Source organism: Nematostella vectensis, chromosome 7 (genome assembly GCF_932526225.1).
Source record: "Nematostella vectensis chromosome 7, jaNemVect1.1, whole genome shotgun sequence".
Classification (NCBI taxonomy): Eukaryota; Metazoa; Cnidaria; class Anthozoa; order Actiniaria; family Edwardsiidae; genus Nematostella; species Nematostella vectensis.
In genome coordinates, this window is record NC_064040.1 from 5,857,258 (window position 1) to 5,877,055 (window position 19,798).

At 44.8% G+C, this 19,798-nt stretch overlaps 1 protein-coding gene across 3 annotated transcripts in view; it reads left to right on the forward strand.

Moving 5' to 3' along the window:
• Positions 1-19,798, forward strand: part of LOC5520704 (zinc finger FYVE domain-containing protein 26-like) — a 30,815-nt gene that overhangs the window by 4,413 nt on the left and 6,604 nt on the right. For 2 of the 3 annotated variants that reach the window (XM_048730441.1, XM_048730443.1), the window contains exons 6-31: positions 506-594; positions 805-1,907; positions 2,086-2,331; positions 2,747-2,845; positions 3,175-3,780; positions 4,358-4,855; positions 4,993-5,073; positions 7,322-7,469; positions 7,886-7,986; positions 8,558-8,677; positions 9,154-9,541; positions 10,313-10,398; positions 10,470-10,573; positions 10,849-10,941; positions 11,283-12,479; positions 12,818-13,027; positions 13,298-13,426; positions 14,316-14,488; positions 15,528-15,739; positions 16,000-16,298; positions 16,925-17,064; positions 17,536-17,585; positions 17,659-17,834; positions 18,465-18,625; positions 18,997-19,077; positions 19,390-19,485. In XM_048730441.1, coding sequence (XP_048586398.1) covers positions 506-594; positions 805-1,907; positions 2,086-2,331; positions 2,747-2,845; positions 3,175-3,780; positions 4,358-4,855; positions 4,993-5,073; positions 7,322-7,469; positions 7,886-7,986; positions 8,558-8,677; positions 9,154-9,541; positions 10,313-10,398; positions 10,470-10,573; positions 10,849-10,941; positions 11,283-12,479; positions 12,818-13,027; positions 13,298-13,426; positions 14,316-14,488; positions 15,528-15,739; positions 16,000-16,298; positions 16,925-17,064; positions 17,536-17,585; positions 17,659-17,834; positions 18,465-18,625; positions 18,997-19,077; positions 19,390-19,485 — 6,686 coding nt within the window. The remainder of the gene's footprint in view (positions 1-505; positions 595-804; positions 1,908-2,085; positions 2,332-2,746; positions 2,846-3,174; positions 3,781-4,357; positions 4,856-4,992; positions 5,074-7,321; positions 7,470-7,885; positions 7,987-8,557; positions 8,678-9,153; positions 9,542-10,312; positions 10,399-10,469; positions 10,574-10,848; positions 10,942-11,282; positions 12,480-12,817; positions 13,028-13,297; positions 13,427-14,315; positions 14,489-15,527; positions 15,740-15,999; positions 16,299-16,924; positions 17,065-17,535; positions 17,586-17,658; positions 17,835-18,464; positions 18,626-18,996; positions 19,078-19,389; positions 19,486-19,798) is intronic. The other variant, XM_048730442.1, reaches the window with a different exon arrangement.

Sequence of the window (19,798 nt, forward strand, 5' to 3'; positions counted from 1 at the left end):
CTGGTCTCTCTTCTTTTTTTTAGAGATTTTTACCTTCAAGTAGTAAAGTCAGGTCAACTCTTTAAACTTTTGCCTAATAAATCAAACTTTTGTCAGGGGAAGGGGACTTCCTACACTCTACTGGGAGCTTTGCTCAAATGAAAGAACATTGTGTACTCCTGCAAGCTAGGACAAGCAACCTTAGAGGGTATCCAGATGTTAGGCAACCAAGTCGCTTCATAAACTATGTCCTTATAACACATCGTAAATTGCCTGATGACTTGGTACTAATGGTAACCCAGTAGCTGGTAACCCCTTAGAGATACCACAGACCAAAGTCTTGGCAGGAGAGCTGACAGCTCTATATAGTGGTCAAAACTGATGTAGTATGACACATGTAAGAATGGTTAATGTAGACTGTTGCATCACTTATTTCCTGATGTCCATTTACTGTGATTGCATTGAATTAAGAGCAAGTAACTCTATGTACTTTCAGTCACTAATATACCTATTTAATACTCTGCAGGCCCCAGTCTCCCACCCTGTATTCCACCAAGCCTGTCAGAAGCTGGCTTATCAGGTTCAGCTAGTGCAGTGGTGTCTGGAGAAAGCACAGTAAGTCCAATTGGTCCGGTGGTGTCTGGAAGAAGCATGTTAAGTTCAGTTTTATAGTCCCACTGGTCTTTTTCGAGCTATGTGTCCATATCCTCTGATATGTGTTTTTATGTGCGTTCTGTTTTGTTTTTGCGATTGGATTTATTGCACTCTTTCCCACCAATTTCCAGATCTCTTTTATCCAATAGAAATGTTTCCTTATATTTTCAGACCTCTGTTGGCAAGTGCCGAGTCTGGCTCCACCCGCCACCAGCAGGCAAGTCAGATGTTCCAGGGCCTTGAGTCGCACTCTGTGCTCCATGTGCTGGACAGATCCATCAGCCTTGCTCACCTTCCTGAGAAAGAGGTCTTCAGTCTGCTCAAGAAGCGTCCAGTCTTCAACCCATCTAGCACATCTGCCGACACGAGCCCAACAGCTAAATCAAATGCGAGAGTTGATACACGGGGTGCTGTGATTGGCAAAGTGAATATCGAAAGCATAAAGGAGTGCAACGTGCCTTCAGGAGATGGCAGTGAAAGCTTGGCACTACATCCTGAGGTGGAGAGGGACGTTGTGATCTATCACAGCTTTTGTGCTCTTAGAAACTTCATGGAGTCTATTACTCAAGCATCATCGTCCTTGTCTAGGAACTCGGATCAAAGTTATGCAATAAATGACTGGGATGCCTTCCTAGAGAAGCTTCGTGAAGGAAGAAGGCATCTCTCGGAGGTCTACCCTCTTACATACAGGGTGGAGATTCTCGAGGACATCTTTAGTTTGCTATTTGTCACGTACGAGGAGCTGTATGATGAGAGAAGCCACCATGACAGTGACGACCTGGACACTGCTGACGAGGAGACAAAGAGCTTGAACACAAGTCTCACGGGGAGCATGAAGAGTCTAGTCAGTATTACAAGCACAGAGCAGCAAGGAGAGCTCTCAGGGAAGTTTAGCCCATTGAAGGATAAGAGTACCCTGTCTCCAGCCCAAAGTCAAACTTCAGAATCTTCCTCACGATCCAAGTCCAGTGAAGGTTTCAGGTCAGCTAAGCGCCCTCTTTTCCAGGCAGAGAAACCTGAACCCCTCGTGACTACGGAAAGTATCAGAAAAACTCTCCTATTGGCGCCTGATTCTCATAAACCCAAGGATGAGCCTAGGAACATTTTCAGGAAGGTGCTCGCACGAACTTGTTGTGAGGACCCCCATGAGTATGAGGACCCTGCTGAGTCAAGGGTGGGGTTCGTTGTTAGTGACGAGAAGGTACTAGAGTACCTCAAGACGGTCAAGGAGGCACTGATGGAGTTGAATGTGGCGAAGCTGCAGTGTAGACAAGGTTTGTTTTACACTTCTTGATGAGACCTGTAATATTCATCGCTTTCCCTTCAATAACCTGGCCTTTTATCCATAGTATTTTTGGAGGTTGGATAGTTAGAGTTTAAAAAACAAAATGTTTGTGAGCAATTGCCAAACATTACACTATGGGCGCTTCACTAAGGCTGAACTTTTTTCAGACATTGATGGCATGAAGAATAGTCCTGACTGGATTCGAAGCTCAGTGTTCGCCAATTCCCTGGACCAGAGGGTGTCCAGGTTAGGCAAGTACATCGGAGAGGCAGAGTGGAGACATCAGCTAGTGTCCTGGACAGACCCAACTCGACCAGGAAATCGCGAGAGACCAAAGAAAAGGCCCACAAAGTACCAGCGAATACCGGAGAACCGTGTCTGGACAGAAGTACGAGATGGAGAGGAAACAAAGGGTAAGATTTGGAATGCGTCAACCTAGGGACGTTATGTTATGTGCTGTTGCTAACAGTCATTATGATTACTCAGATTAGCTGCTTAAAAGCTTAAAACGGTGATGCCAAGGAGATAAGCGAGAAAAACAACGGAACAGGTTTTAGAATTCAATCCAGGAGCACGTGGAAATGCGTTATGTCAGTTGTTTTTTTTTCAATTATGATTTCGCTTAGATCCCAATTTTCACTATCAATCGGAGGTTGCACAACCATCTATCTGTGGTATCTTTTAAAATTTTGAACTAGCTTTTCTTTACCAAAATGTAATTAAGATGGAGAGAACGTTTTATGTAAGATGTCTTTGTGCTTTTTGTTCTGTTGGAAGTTTGTACCGTGGTTTTGGTAGCAATGATGGCGAAATTCAACTTTTTGGTAGATAAACAAGCGTCAAGTCCAGAGGGCGGTGCGAGGGGGCCTGAGTCAGATGTTCCGTCTGAGGAATCCAGCGCTTATCTCAGTCAAGACCTAACAACAGGTATGACGATGCTCCCTCTTCCTCCTACTGCTTTCCTCTCCCTCTCCCTCCCTCTCACTTCCCCTTCTTTCCTCTTCCTTCCACTTCCATCCTACCCCTTCTTCTCCCTCCCCCACCCTTTATCTCCATTCCTCTTATTTTCTCTCCCTTCCTCTTCCTTTCTCTTCCTTCATCTTCCATCCTTTCCCTTCTTCTCCCTCCCCCGCCCTTCATCTTATTTTCTCTCCCTTCCTCTTCCTTTCTCTCCTTTCCACTTCCTTTCTCTGCCTTCTAAACTATATATTGGCAAATCAATGTGCCGCATATGTATACGTTTTGTATTTTGACAGTTACAGAAGATAATTTTGATGGCTCGCAAGTGCGCAAGAAGCGTCGCAAGACTGCAAGTGCTCCGAGGGCATCACTATCAGAAGGACTTGTAGTCATGGATAGCAGCATCATAGCCCGGATGCTCTCCCCGCCAGACACTCTCATCTACATGTGTATGCGCAAAGGGAGCTATGACCGCGCCCATCAGGTCATCAAGATGTTCCAGTTGCAGGACAAACCAAGTGCGCAGGCCGCTCTATTCGCAAACAAGTACAGCGTAGCCTTCAAGCAACTCTCAAGCCTCCAGCCTCGCTCTAGGAAAAAGGACACGCGACCTTCCACTTCAAAAACATTAGGTGCTGTTGCTATGGCCGCAGCGTCAGGTGTGACGTCATCGCTGGTTTCGAACGTCATTGATGAGCTACTGACGTTGCCAAATTTGGAGGGCGTCATGTTACCTGGTGTGGTCGGCCAAGAAGAAAGCAGTGAAGGGCACCATTTGTCCAGGTTTGTTGGTCCTGATCTGGTTCCAGTGATGGTGTGCTTGGACCTGGCGTGCACTGCGAATGTGCCCTGGGAAGTGTGCAAGACTTTGCTGGACACTGCTGCTAGTAGATTGAAAGATGGTAAGCTTAATTGACATGATTGGCATTAGTGGAATTCTATGGGTATCTCTATGGGAATTCTATGGGTATCTCTATGGGAATTCTATGGGTATCTCTATGGGAATTCTATGGGTATCTCTATGGGAATTTAATGGGTATCTCTATGGGAATTCTATGGGTATCTCTATGGGAATTCTATGGGTATTTCTATGGGAATTCTATGGGTATCTCTATGGGAATTTAATGGGTATCTCTATGGGAATTCTATGGGTATCTCTATGGGAATTCTATGGGTATCTCTATGGGAATTCTATGGGTATCCTCCTCCCCACCCTCTCTCTCCGCGGTCTACCGGGAAAAATTATTTGAACCCCTCTCCTTTTATAATACTAAGACTTCCAAGCAAACATAAACCAATGTTGTAAAAAGAGTAATAGCTCAGAGTTTTTCTGTTAAAAACTTGGCCACATGATGGAAGCCCGGAAAGTTCAGGTCAGTAAGATTAGGATTGATTATGTTTTTTGTAGTCAAAATAAGCGCTGATTTAAAGAGTATCTCAACATACACTTGCATTCTTGTTTATTCCAACGTTACACAGCTGGTTCACCGACAAAGTCAGAGACATCGGTTGTTGGCATCGTAGCATTTTTGTCAGAACTTCGCAGCGGCTTTGCATCAGAGACCGACACTCAAACTAAGAAACCGTCAACTAGACCAAACTTGGTAGATATCCTTCTGACAGGCAATAGGCCTGTTTGCCACAAGTCCAGGGAATACTTCAGGAAGTGTGACCAGGAACAGGAGAACTCATTGCATCAGATGGAGCACGCACTGGAAGAAGGAGACCAGATGATAACTAGCGCTGGTGACACCACAAGAAGGGGTTCTCCTCGCAGATCTCGTCTTCCTGGTGGCCAGGTTGAGCGTGCCCCGTCTGTGCGAGTCTCCCTCGCTGAGCTCCAGCGGGCGTTTGATTGCATAGAGGCAGTGGGTCAGCTTGTTCATGGCACGGAAAGGTTGGATTATATACGCAGTCTGACGCATTATGTCGATACTCTGGCGACACATCTCCTTCATTGGCAGACCCACCCTTCAGGTATGAAGATCGTTCGTTGTACCATTACTTGAGAAGATCGTTCATTAACCTTCAGGTCAGAAGATCGCTCATTCACCTCCAGGTGAGATGATCGTTTATTTACCTTAAGGTGAGAAGATCGTTTTTTTTACCTTCAGGTGAGAAGATCGTTTATTTACCTTCAGGAGAAAGGAACGTTTATTTACCTTCAGGCGAGAAGATCGTTTATACACCTTCAGGTGAGAATATCGTTTATTCACCTTAAGGTGAGAAGATCTGTTTTCACCTTTAGGTGAGAAAACGTTTATTCACCTTCAGGTGAGAAGATTGTTTATTCACCTTCAGGTTAAATAATCGTTTATTCACCTTCAGGTTAAATAATCGTTTATTCACCTTCCAGTGAGAAGATCGTATTCACCTTCAGGTGAGAATATCGTTTATTCACCTTCAGGTTAAATAATCGTTTATTCACCTTCAGGTGAGAAGATCGTTTATTTACCTTGAGGTGAGAAGATCGTTTATTCACCTTCAGGTGAGAAGATCGTTTATTAACCTTCAGGTGAGAAGATTGTTTATTCACCTTCAGGTAAAAAGATCGTTTATTTACCTTCAGGTGAAATAATCCTTTATTAACCTTCAGGTGAGAAGATCGTTTATTCACCTTCAGGTGAAACAATCGTTTATCCACCTTCAGGTGAGAAGATCGTTTATTCACCTTCAGGTAAAATAATCGTTTATTCAGCTTCAGGTAAGAAGATCGTTTATTCACCTTCAGGTTAAATAATCGTTTATTCAGCTTAAGGTGAGAAGATCGTTTATTAACCTTCAGGTGAGAAGATCGTTTATTCACCTTCAGGTGAGAAGATCGTTTATTCACCTTCAGGTCAGAAGATCGTTTATTCACCTTCAGGTGAGAAGATCGTTTATTCACCTTCAGGTGAGAGGATCGTTTATTTACCTTCAAGTGAAATAATCGTTTATTCAACTTCAGGTGAGAAGATCGTTTATTAACCTTCAGGTGAAAAGGTCTTTTATTCACCTTCAGGTGAGAAAATTGTTTATTCACCTTCAGGTGAGAAGATCGTTTATTCATCTTCAGGTGAGAAGATCGTTTGTTCACCTTAGGTGAGAAGATCGTTTATTTTCCTTCAGGTGAAATAATCGTTTATTCACCTTCAAGTGAGAAGATCGTTTATTCACCTTCAGGTGAAAAGATCTTTTATTCACCTTCAGGTGAAAAGATCTTTTATTCACCTTCAGGTGAGAAGATAGTTTATTCACCCTCAGGTGAAATAATCGTTTATTCACCTTCAGGTGAGAAGATCGTTTATTCACCTTCAGGTGAAATAATCGTTTATCCACCTTCAGGTGAGAAGATCGTTTATTCACCTTCAGGTAAAATAATCGTTTATTCAGCTTCAGGTGAGAAGATCGTTTATTCACCTTCAGGTTAAATAATCGTTTATTCAGCTTAAGGCGAGAAGATCGTTTATTAACCTTCAGGTGAGAAGATCGTTTATTCACCTTCAGGTGAAATAATCGTTTATTCACCTTCAGGCGAGAAGATCGTTTATTCACCTTCAGGTGAAATAATCGTTTATATACCTTTAGGTGAGAAGATCGTTTATTCACCTTCAGGTGAGAAGATCGTTTATTCACCTTCAGGTCAGAAGATCGTTTATTCACCTTCAGGTGAGAAGATCGTTTATTCACCTTCAGGTGAGAGGATCGTTTATTTACCTTCAAGTGAAATAATCGTTTATTCACCTTCAGGTGAGAAGATCGTTTATTAACCTTCAGGTGAAAAGATCTTTTATTCACCTTCAGGTGAGAAAATTGTTTATTCACCTTCAGGTGAGAAGATCGTTTATTCATCTTCAGGTGAGAAGATCGTTTGTTCACCTTAGGTGAGAAGATCGTTTATTTACCTTCAGGTGAAATAATCGTTTATTCACCTTCAAGTGAGAAGATCGTTTATTCACCTTCAGGTGAAAAGATCTTTTATTCACCTTCAGGTGAAAAGATCTTTTATTCACCTTCAGGTGAGAAGATAGTTTATTCATCCTCAGGTGAAATAATCGTTTATTCACCTTCAGGTGAGAAGATCGTTTATTCACCTTCAGGTGAAATAATCGTTTATTCACCTTCAGGTAAGAAGATCGTTTATTCACCTTCAGGTGAGAAGATTGTTTATTCACCTTCAGGTAAAAAGATCGTTTATTTACCTTCAGGTGAGCAGAACGTTTATTCACCTTCAGGTGAGCAGAATGTTTATTCACCTTCCCCTTATGGTGAAGTCAGGGTGGCTTATTTATGGTGTGGTGTGAAGCGTTGTTAGATGTGCTAATTCAATTTGAATTTTTCCTAAAAAAACAAGCTCTACAACCTTGTAAGTCCGTATGCGATAGTGTCAAAGCATATCCTAGCTCATCAGATCTTTAATTGCTAGTAGAGATAGTACGTGTGAATTTGATTATTTCTCCACAGATGAGGTTCCTTCTTGTATACCTGAATCCCCGGTCGAGAAGTCTCGAAGCGCTCAACACAAAGCGTCTAACCCATTCGTTGTCCTCGGTGAAGGGATTGCCGAAACTCTTGGAAAGCCCATGTTTGAGAAGAACGTTTCACCTGAAAGGTAAGATGAACAGCTAAAACTATCCGTGCTAGTGAAGGGGATGTCTGGCGGAGCATTGCATCATGTTTCCTTGGGGTCGAATACCAGTAGTATTTCCTTGCAAGTAAACAATAGTCTTCTAATTCATGCAAAATACCCAAGTATAGTAGTGATGTCAGAAGGGGCTTATTTTCATTGAAAGGTCTGATTTTGTGGCACTCTGGCGTTACGGGCGCAACCTGTTTTTATTTATTTTGGCTTGTTTGCCACTCAAAAGTAATATGATCGCCTATCGCCTATTGCCTTTCACTTTCTAGAACCACTTCCTTTCCACCGTGGTTGTTATAAAACGCTAATACCAAGTACCAAACCTAATAAGATTTGAAATGATTTTCCTTTGATATCATGAGCACTTATTCTAGGGTTGATATTTTCAGGCTTGAGACCGTTTCCAAACAACTGCATGTGAACCTGGTGAAAGTCATCGTCCACAACTGCTGCCCTCCTATCCCTGTAGCAAACACTACGCCTAACAATGGTACGCATTCAGTGACTTACGAGCAAAGGGAGAAAAACTGCGAGAGAAATGGGAAGGATGACGATTCTTTTCTTAATTTACATTGACAAACTATCCCCTTGTCCTCGAAGTCATTTTTCTTTTTTCGTTCCTTAGTACCTAAGTAGCTCACTACAAAGGCTATGAAGTCTGTGTAATTTTTACTTACGTTTGGGACTATTCCAGTATTAGTGGACCTAGGGGCAGGGTTTCAACCCCCACTTTTTGGCTACAAAGGGAATGTTTTATGTGCAAAAACAATAACAAACAGAATATTCTTCTTGCCCCATCTTTTAGGGGAGCTTAGGGAGGGCATACATCAATATAGTACTTCCTTCTAGAAGATGCAAACACCCTAATTCTTGGGCATTTTATCGATGAAACTACCATCTTAGATAATTATTTGGTCATACACCCCTCCCCTATTGTCATTGGATTGTCATCGAGTCACTCCCCCCTTACAGCAATGGTATTCAGGAGTATGATACATGTTACTTGGTATCTAATCAGAATAACTCTACTCATGTTTCCTTGACTTGCCTTGATTTTGCAGTCGTCCGTTGGCCTTCCTCTACGCCTGTCATATTAAACACCGGGATGTGGGTGAATAAGGCAAGGGAGCCAAATGTTGTCGCCAAGGAGCTTCTCACAAAGATGCTGGACTTCCTTAAAGGTTATATGTAACCCTATTACCCTCTACAGGATAACTGATATCTCACACTCGCTCTGAGTGGTGCAATTACAAAACTCTATGAAGGCCATGCGATTACTCAGCACGAAATCATTAAGGAGAATTCGTAATTCGAACAATCTTTTAAATTTTATCATTAAGGTTGGGTGTGGGGGGGGGGGTAAGGATGTCCCAGTTAAATAAAGGGAAAAAAACACCACATAAGTAGAAGAACCACTATGTAATGAAGTAAATTCTGTTTAGAATTAAAACCCAATTTTTTCCATTTTCAAATTATCTTCTCCGCGTGCTGACATGCATTGAAATTGAATTCTTTGCGTACCTTCATAGCATTTTGAAATCCGAGGTGTTTTTGTTTGAGAGAATTTGGAACTCGAGACCGCTTGTCGAGTGCTTCACGCCTGCTCGAGAATTCCCCGAAAAAACAGCTCTATCGAACTTGTTGCTTTGTTTATCAGGCGTTGCTACCAATTGTTGCGGTACAATCGACGCACGCTCTGCTGCCGTAGCGGTAAAAAGCCCAGAGTTCCGTGCGGCCGTGCTTGGCGTGGAGGAGCTTCACCATGTTGACCTTGACCTCTTACACACGAATCCTGCCAAGGTCAGCTTCTTCGCCAACGTACTTAACCTACTGCTTGCGCATGCCTCGTTACTGCAGTTCCTCGTGGAGAAAGATGAGGAACTGGTCGAACCCAGGCTTACTCGGCATAACTCACTTCGGTGTCTGGATGCGGCCAGTGTGTCTAGTGTTCCGGGAGATCTCGGGAGCTTCTCTGTGTCATCTATGGAGAGGATCGCATTTTTAAAAAGGAATTGCTACAGCATTGGACAGCTTGGTGTCACAAGGTAAGGACGCACTGACTTCGTATTGCGATAGAGGTAATATTCTTTAGCGCCTTATTCTTGGTTTTAACGAAGTGTAAGTTAACAATGAAAGCGCAGTGCTTTCAAACGAGGTCTTTGGTTGGCTAGTCTGCTTAGTAAGGTCTTTGGGTGGCTAGTCTGCTTAGTAAAGTCTTTGGGTGGCCAGTCTGCTTAGTAAGGTCTTTGGGTGGCTAGTCTGCTAAGCAAGCTTGTGCGCCAAGCGTGTGCGACACTAAGCGGCTGCTAAGCAGTGCTATTGGGTGGCCGAACAGTGAAATATTTTTAAAAGATCTCTTTCAAACCCAATCCGACGTCTGACTAGTTCTACCATATGCTGTCAATTGATAGATGGTGCAGTGGAGGAAACGATAATCGTATTGACGAAAGATACTTCTAGTTTATTATTGGGTCATAAGCCTAGCCCCTCCAGCCTTGATAATGACTCAAACCATCCCGTTGAGCAAGAATACGAGCAAATATGTTAAAACATCAGGCCAAAGGCCTGCAACCTCTAACCCTTTCCACTACCATTACGGTCGACCTGGATAGCAGTAAGATCGGTTCGTGTGTAGCTCTTTACCCTTTTAGTATTATCAGGGAGTGGTTCTGATACATAGGTCTGCAACAACCAACCCTATCGATTACTCTTGGATACCGCAAACATTGATACGTCAGTGAAGACCTCTTCTTTGCTAAGATCAGGAGGGGGTTGTGTCATTAGTTAGCTCATTGCCAATGTTTTCTGTCTCTTAGTGCGTTTGACATCATGTACTACATTCTCCATGCTGGTCTTATCCCACCATCAACGTTCGGCCTCGCACTCCAGCTCTGCTTTCCAGGTAGACTCAATATTAGTTGCAACTCGTGTCTTATCAAGACTCTATTTTTACTATCCCTACTTGCTATTCAGAGAGACCCGCGGATGATCCCAAGCGCAAGTACAGACCAACCACACCTGAGAAGCGAATAGTGTTTGCCATTTGTGATGGGTGTGTCTCGTCACCTGATCTCCAGGTACGCATTGACCTATGGGCGTTTACCTGTAGCATGCCTGTGGCACCAGCCTTGGTGATAGTGCTCATGCTAACAAAATCTACTAACCGTTATCTGCGTGGAGCGGGTAGTCAAAAAGATTTTAACGTTGCAATAATTGGGCAAACAACCTATCCAATCATTTACCCATTTGTCCATTCATTCGTTAACCCATCAGTAACTCTCTGTGACGAGAGGAGATATAGACCAGGTCCTCTATCTTTACCCATTCACTCAGTAACTTGTGCTGTGAACAGGTGCTTGATGTGGAAGGACTTGACGTGCAGCTTACCTCCGCTGTGGTCTCCTACCTCAACACCCGTGTCTCTATCAACACGGACAAGGGACAGGTGAGACGAACCTTGCTTTAAAGAAAACAAGACTGAACCACGGTCTCGGTAAACAGTACTCTAACGGGTACTTATAATGTTGAGGCTAGGAAAGTTTAGTTTAGTTGGGAAGATAAAAATAAATGGTGAGTGGATAGTAATAAACTTGAGTTACTGTAAAAGCGAAACTTTTGTGCTGCATGAGGGTCACGCAAATGAAAACACCACAGAATATTATGCCTCGGCTAATACGCATTTTCTTCTGGAGCTTGCGAAAAATAGAAGAGATGATCATGAGTAGGAAAATGCCCTGCACAAAAAATAAGACTTATCGGTTCTTTCTTTCTTTCTTCCATCTTTAGGTAGTTCTCCCGGAGTTACTGAGCTGGTACAAAAAGGACTTCGAGAAGAGCCCACTTACTGATAGCGACAATCTCATTGGCGACTCCCCACCCGACCCAGAAGTCTTGCTGCTCCTGCAACTTGAGCCCTTCCTGCACCCAGACCTAGCGCAGCAGCTACAGGTGGTCCTTCCTAACGTCAAGGACGTCACATTCACCCCCTTCTGCTGGAAGTTCGCCTACAAATTCGGGTACACAGGCATAACAGAGTCCGACTCAAGTATGAGCCTGGCCCGTGTCCGACGGACAAGCTCTGTTCCGGACAGTTTGCAGCTGAGCTTGGAGTTACTGAGTGTCGGGTCTGTGGAGTCTGTGGATCACAGGGAGAAGTACCCACTTAATAAGACCACTGCTGATTACCTGGAAATGACCTCGCCCCTGGTAGCAGCCATTGTTGGGCTGGTGTGCTCAGACGACAGAGTGTTGGCTCGTAGAGCTCTCAACCGCAATGAGAAAGACAAGGATAAAATCTCTGTGACTGATTTCCCATTCAAAGGTGTCCTAGAACGCATCGACAAGTATCCTGTTCTCCAGCGCTATCTGGTAGCACGGTTATACCCCATAGCAGAATTCCTGGTGATGTCTGCCTCGGATCACGACAAGATCCAGTTCTCTGGGAGTTACGAGCTTGTGAGATGGGACCCAAAGAGCGGGAAGCAAGACTCAAGCCTGGAAATCCCCCTGTTCTCCCTTGCACTTGCGCCGGACGGGTCACGAGAACTCCAGCAGGCATTCCTGAAAGTCAGTGATCACTACCTTAGACAGGGAAACTTTCACCTTCTGCTTGAGTGTCTTGACTCCACAAGCTTCAGCAGCAACGGTAGCAGCAGCCATCCCGTCGACTTTCTACTCACCTCAGCTGTCCTCAGTAAAGGCGGAACCTCGACTCATTACGCAAGCGATTTAGAGGAAGTACTCTGTGGGCTGAATCTGGAGGCTATTGGGTACTCGCAGACTTGGAGAAAGAGGCCATGGATCTTGCTGGCACGCCTCGATGATAATGAACACTTGACCCAGCTGGTGTTGAGTAAATTGAGGGAATGGCGTGCCAAGGACTGCATGGATCTGCTTGAACTGTGTTTAAGCAGGCCGCCCAAGAGCTGTGCTTTGATAACGGAGTTAGAGAGAAGGAGAAAGGAGCTGCGTGTTTACATGCAGGTTCGGATAATACAGTGTTAAAGCCTTTCCATAATACTCCCCAGCTGTTTGCCAGGATTGCACCATGAGGAAATCTAATTCGTATAGTTTGTGTGACCTATATTCCCGACCAATGTTAAAAGTATAATCAAACTATCCCTTCTCCTCATAAAGACAACAATCAATCCTGTATTCTGACTGACCTATGAGGACAACATTTGCCTATAGTGCCTTGACTGGCATTGAAATTTTGTCGATGTTTATCCTTCGAAAGGCTTGTTAGATATGACTATGCACCCCTTATAGCATCAGCACTTTTATAATAACAATTATAACTACAACTCTTATTCGGTCGTCAGATCACTCGCTGTGCCAAGTCTCCTCAGCTGAGGGCAAGCTTAGCGGACAGCAGACCCCCTGCCACATCCCTCCTGACCCAGTGGCAGGGCGTGGCCGCAACGTCTCACGAGACACCCCACGTGGTGATGGAGTTCTTGTTGTCCCTGCAGCAGTACGAGCTGGCGGCAGAGTGGGCCGAGGTAGAGAACCTTCCTTCTGAGATCCACCAGGTTGGTTCACATGTTTACCGGTACTCACCAACAGCCAGTAGGCACGTCAATTCTGTAAAAGCTCTGATAATCCCAAGGGCTCATCCGTTTTTTTTTTCTCAAAAAGGGGGTGCTTATTGTAGAGGGTAGTGGACTATTTCAAAATATTTGCTCTCTTTTTTAAAATACTAGGGTTTTGTTGGTCCCTACAAGATATGAGACACCAAACGGGTGCTCAGCCATTTTTCGTCTCCCCATTTGTTTATGATTGTTAACATCTTTTTTTGGCAGACGATCAAAGAAAGCCAGCTGAAACACTTGCTTGAGAGCAGCCCTGAGGACAGTATGTCGGCGTACCGAATACTTGAGAGCATCCAAGAGCAACAGATGGCACTAGCGATATGCGAGTCTCTACTACAGGCAAGTATAGGGTTAGGGACTGGGTTAGGGGTATCCAAGGGCAACAGATGGCACTAGCGATATGCGAGTCTCTACTACAGGCAAGTAAAGGGTTATGGACTGGGTTAGGGGTATCCAAGAGCAACAGATGGCACTAGCGATATGCGAGTCTTTACTACAGGCAAGTAAAGGGTTATGGACTGGGTTAGGGGTATCCAAGAGCAACAGATGGCACTAGCGATATACGAGTCTCTACTACAGGCAAGTATAGGGTTATGGACTGGGTTAGGGGTATCCAAGAGCAACAGATGGCACTAGCGATATGCGAGTCTCTACTACAGGCAAGTAAAGGGTTATGGACTGGGTTAGGGGTATCCAAGAGCAACAGATGGCACTAGCGATATGCGAGTCTCTACTACAGGCAAGTATAGGGTTATGGACTGGGTTAGGGGTATCCAAGGGCAACAGATGGCACTAGCGATATGCGAGTCTCTACTACAGGCAAGTATAGGGTTATGGACTGGGCTAGTGGTATCCAAGGGCAACAGATGGCACTAGCGATATGCGAGTCTCTACTACAGGCAAGTATAGGTTTATGGACTGGGCTAGTGGTATCCAAAAGCAACAAATGGCATTGCTACTACTTCGATGTCCTTTCATACGAACAAACTGGTTGATTGTTTGTACGATACATCATAAGGTCAGAGATGTTATCTGTAGATTTGACTCTAGTCTAGAGCTTAGTGTGCTAGTGGAGAGTCTGAGGCCGGCATAAGAACGATGCAGGACCAAAAATGGCTCTTCGATGATTAATCAATCCATTTCACCTGGTATGCCACTGTTGCTCAACACACAGCAAATTCTGGATCCTTCTAGCTCCCTGACTTTCAAACTTCCCTCTTTCCCGCAGCAAAACCTGCACGTAAGCCAGACGCTGTTCATCATCCAGTTCATGCTGACCAATCTCTACCCCCACCTCTCCCCCGTCAGGCGAAAGGGTCTCCTCCTTACCAAGATGGGCGCCAAGGCGCTGCTGTGTCTCCCCGAGGAAGCGCGCCCGAACTACGAGCATCTCGTGTCCAGGTCAGCTCCGTGCATTCAGTGAAACGCAGGGTAACCACGCCTTCAAAGACCACTTAGTCCTTCTACAGCTTGTCTGTAGTCTTTCCATTCATGCCCTCAAACATACTCTGCATTGTTCTGTTAACCACCTGGGGCCGGTTTCTGAAAAGCCGATTAGCGCTAACCCAGAGTTAAATTTGCCCTAACCCATGATTACATTTTTGCCCCCGGATTAGTTATGTTCCCGAAAAGCTGGTAAGCGCTAACTCTGCGTTAGTTTAGAGTTAAAATGTAACCCTGGTGGCGAGGCGGGTTAACTCGCTAACCTACGGTTTAGTAGGCGTAACACGGGTCTCTCAAACTTTGTAGTAGAACTAAAGTTTCATAAAATAAAGTTGCCGACAAAAAACGCCGACGTTACACAAAAACAATGTAGGGACCAAATTTCCTAAGATTTCGCTTTCTTATGCGACCTTCGTTGCGATGCTGACTCGAAAAACGTGCTGGGACAGACAGAAAGTTACATGAACTCGAATCCTGCAAAAGACCGTTTTCACGATGTTGCGCGCGCATCCAAAATGCCACAGATTGGCGGGCCACAGCTGATCCAAAATGAGGACGAAGGAGAATGTGACTCCAAAACTCCGCGAAAGAAGCACTCTACTGGCAGCATTTTCTTTAGCTTTGTCTGTTAACTCCACTTCATACACACGGCACACGGTCTAATGACATTTTTGGCAATAAAATGGACGTAATTACAAGCGATGTAGAAGTGTTTCGCTTCTTTGCGAAAATAAAACCACCTAACGTAAATTTGAGTTGCTCTCTCTATTGATCTACTGGGTATCCTGTGTGAATTTTAATCCTCAAACCAGTTTTTCACTCGCTTAATCTAGGGTAAGTAAATCGGGGGATTACTTGGCTTTCGGGAACGGTGAGTTATCCGTCGGTTAGCGAATTTAAACCCGCTTTTAACCGCTGATCTATGATTAAGTTAATCGACCTTTCAGAACCGGCCCCTGGCAAATCAGCTCATATTTTTTATTCTCCCTATCACTAGTCCCTCTCTGCTCCTCGAGCAGCTGCTGATGAACTTGAAAGTGGACTGGGCCGAGCGTGTGTTTGCGCGTCTACAAATGGACCTGACCGCTCTTGAGGAGTGTGAGGGCTCGCCTGATCACGAGTGCTCGTCCAAAGTGTTTGACCAGCTGCTTGGGCGGTATGCCTACAAGGCACTGGAGTTTAAGGTCATCCAACCGGAAACGACTTCAGGTAAGTCCACGATTGCTACGAGTCAGGATTATCATAGAACTAAGGTCATGGACTTATTCAGAGAGGAAGCAATCAAGGAAGGTAGGAAGTAGGGGATTTGAAGTCTGATCACTGCTTCTTGACAATATTGCCACGAGAGAACACAAGGGAGCTCTGTGATCTTAAACATTTCCCCTATTTACGCACTTTAAACATTTTTTCAAAGTGTATAACCATGATGAATTGACATATTCACCAGAACACATGATTTATTTTCATAGATGTTCCGAGTGGTCTTCTTCAGGGCCTGACCCAGATTCCCTCTTCTTCACCTACCAATCTCGGACGGGCGACGCCAACTCCACTAACCTCCACGCCCAACCAGAGCCCCGACCTGAAAAGGAAGACATCTGCGCGCATGGGCACACTGGGCCGGTCGGTGTCCACCGTGTCAGCGGAGACCTTCAGGAGGGGTGGTCAGCAGACTTACCTACCTCCCGCCATTCCCCCAAGGAAAGAAGAGTGGATGCCAGATGCGCAAGCCACCGCCTGCGTCATATGCACTGAGCCCTTTGGCATGGTGAGTAGTTGTAAATTTTTAGGTTGTTATTGTATAGCGCTGGATACAAAGGGCTCACAAGCGCTTGATTTTCACTTGTCAGTGTAATAGATACAGGCTGCTCCATGCATTTAGCAATGGTGAAGTGTGAGTTGGTCATAAAGCAGTTTCACTGGTAATGGTACCACGGGCCAGCTTATTCAGTAGTTGTGTCCCTCAATACACATTCTCATGAACCAGGGTGTCAGGGTCTGCGTAACGGGGCGAGAGGACGAGGCGGAATAAGGTCGGGGAGGGGGCCGGGAGAGACGTCTTCTTTTTCCACTCACTTTTTGCCTGCAAGGTATGCCCCACCCCCACCGCCATCTTATTTCGCCTTGTCTTCTTGCCCCGTTACGCTGGCCCTGGGGATGCTGAAACAAGGTTTATTAAAGGTTTGAGACGGGACCTTCGTTTTAGCGTTCTTATCCAAGATAACAAGGGATTGAGAGATTGTTGGTCAGGATTTCACATATCGATTAAAAAACACATCAAGATGACCTACCTCGGATTCGAACCCGGATCTCTGACTATTGTGGCTATCCCAAGCTGTTGTTGTTGTTCTTGATGCTGCCTTGCGTGTATGATTGTTTCCCTTGTTCTGGCAGTTTAATCGTCGTCATCACTGTCGGCGCTGCGGTCGGGTCGTGTGTAGTGTTTGTTCTCCCCACTCTTGCGTCGTCCATGGTTATGGAAAGGCTCTTGTTCGCGTGTGCTCAACCTGCTACGAACGGATCTACGTCCCAAGGTATGAACCATCAAGGCCAGACTTGCTCTAATTACAAGCTAATAAACAAACAACCAAGGCAAACTCGAAAAATAACTAAGGCATGTGTGGCTGAGGCTCCTTTTACACATATTCGTACGGTTAAGCGTTCCGTTTACATAGAGACACCCTAGCTGGATGAAAAAGAGGAACAGCTAGCTGTACGGAACCCATATGTACACAGTGTGATACATTCGTACGTAATTGTGTAAAACACAATTTCCGGTACGTTTTTTTAGCGGTCGAAAGAAGGGCCTTAGATTATAGTATAAAGTGTGCAGACATGAAAATGATTCATACATGTCTACAGTTCAACTCAGATATGCTCCAATCACCAGCGGCATTACAAAGTAACCCACTAGTGATAAACAGCTGCCCTTTCCTCATAACAGATTTTAACATGCACTTTTCTCCTCCCAACAAAATGTCAATATTACACCTTTCCCCCAACAGACTGCATGAACCAGACGGATCCCCTGCCTCCAGACCCATGCCACAGCCCGGTAAGTAGTGCAGGCCTAGTTATCGGTATTCTCTCAACGCAATTGATAACTAAACCCCTACACTTCCCCCTAGGGGCTGCACGATCTCTCGAGAGAAGCATTGCTCAGGAAAGCTTGACAGGCAGCTTTACCGGAAGTTCCTACGCTCACGAACAGGAAGCGGAAGATGAAACACCGGAAATACAATGGAAGCTTCAGCTTGACCCAGCGGCGAATGCAGCTGTGAGAGAGCAGTTCTACTACGAACAGGTATGAAGGGGTGAACCCCCTCCCTTTCCCTTCGTGAAAGAGCAGTTCTACTACGAACAGGTATAAAGGGGTCAACCCCCTTCCCGTTCCCTTTGTGAAAGAGCAGTTCTACTGGAACAGGTATGAAAGGTGTCAACCCCCTCTCCTTTCCCTTCGTGAAAGAGCAGTTCTACTACGAACAGGTATGAAGGGGTTAAGCCCCTTCCCTTTCCCTTCGTGAAAGAGCAGTTCTACTACGAACAGGTATGAAAGGGGTCAACCCCCTTCCCTTTCCCTTCGTGAAAGAGCAGTTCTACTGGGGTTAACCTAACCCCCTTCCCGTTCCCTTCGTGAAAGAGCTGTTCTACTACGAACAGGTATGAAGGGGTGAACCCTCTTCTACAGAAAGTTCTACTACAGACAGGTATGAAGATGGTTTACCCCCTTCCCCTCCCCCCCCTAATAGAGAAAGCAAGTCTATGCCCCCTCCCTTAATAAAAGAGTAGCTACGAAGGGACAAATGTAAACCCTTGAATGAGGTTCTGAAGCGGGGAAAACACTCACTGTACGTGGTGTGACAGTTCCTTCTGGTTGCAGCTTGTGTGGCAGGCCTGTATTCGCGTAATATGATTGGTGAATTGTCTTCCTCAGGCCCCGAGCTCATCTCTCTGTATGGCTATCCTGGACCTGTACAGTGATAATTCGGCTTGCGGCAGACTCATCCTAGAGCTGTGCAACACTCTCTCGCAGATCCTGGTTCCGCTGTTGCCAGGAGTGAGGAATGAGGAACTAGACCATAACCTTATTATTAGGTGCGTAGCCTGAAACTTTTTCACTTGGTGTCTAAAACCTACTAGAAACGCTGGCTGTCGCGACCAACAGAAAGTGTTATCAGCCATTATTTTTTTTTGGTTATTGCATAACAGTTGTGCACTATTAACACAGCTGATACAGGTTGATACCTAGTGTATGTTAAACACACTGTAAGGGGAACCCGACACTGAAAAGAACCCATAAAAACGTGATGCTACAATTCTAGACAAACGTTTTGTCACCAATGTTGCTTTTTCTCTTTTCTACCATTTACCAAAATCATAAAGTGTTTTAATATCCACGTAAGGCTTGATTTAAGTCTTAGATTAATTATCCTAATAATTAAGCTTTTTGTTTGTGTAATTCACAGCATGATCCGGTACCTGTTGTTCAATGCCAAGCTAAAGATGATTAAGGCTGGGGAGACGCAAGGGCTGGAGCTTTGTGACACGTGAGTATATATTGATGAAAATAGGGAACATTAAACATCTGCATCGTCGTTATCAGCTACAACAACAACAGCAGCTGGAGCAACCACACCAGTAGAGGGGTAGAGTAGTGGTGTAGAGCAAACAATATTGAAACAATCGTTGTCAAGAAAGCAATATAAGGGATGATGATACACAATTCATTAGTTGATGTGGATATGGTTGTAAGTCTTACCTTATTTGACAAACCCCAGCTAGCCTTTTAAATAACGACTTCATTGTTTTTTGTCTGTTACCTGTTACTTGTTTGATGTTGTCCATATTTGGTCGTACAGGTATCTAGGTCACGTGGACTTGATGAAGTTCCTAGTTGAGTCCAACTGTGGTGACATTCCATCCTTGCAAGATCTACTTCACCCAGAGTCTGCCAGGTAATGACACCTTTGTCTGCCAGGTAATGACACCCTACCGCACCTTAGTCTGTCAGGTAATGACACCCTACCATACCTAGTCTGCCAGGTAATGACACCCTACCACACCTAGTCTGCCAGGTAATGACACCCTACCGCATCTTAGTCTTCCAGGTAATGACACCCTACCACACCTTAGTCTGTAAGGTAATGACACCCTACCGCACCTAGTCTGCCAGGTAAAGACACCCTAGAGCGATAGTTGAGTCTGCCATTTTATAACATCCCACAACACCTCGGCTCTGCTTGGTAATGACACCTTTGGCCTGCCAAG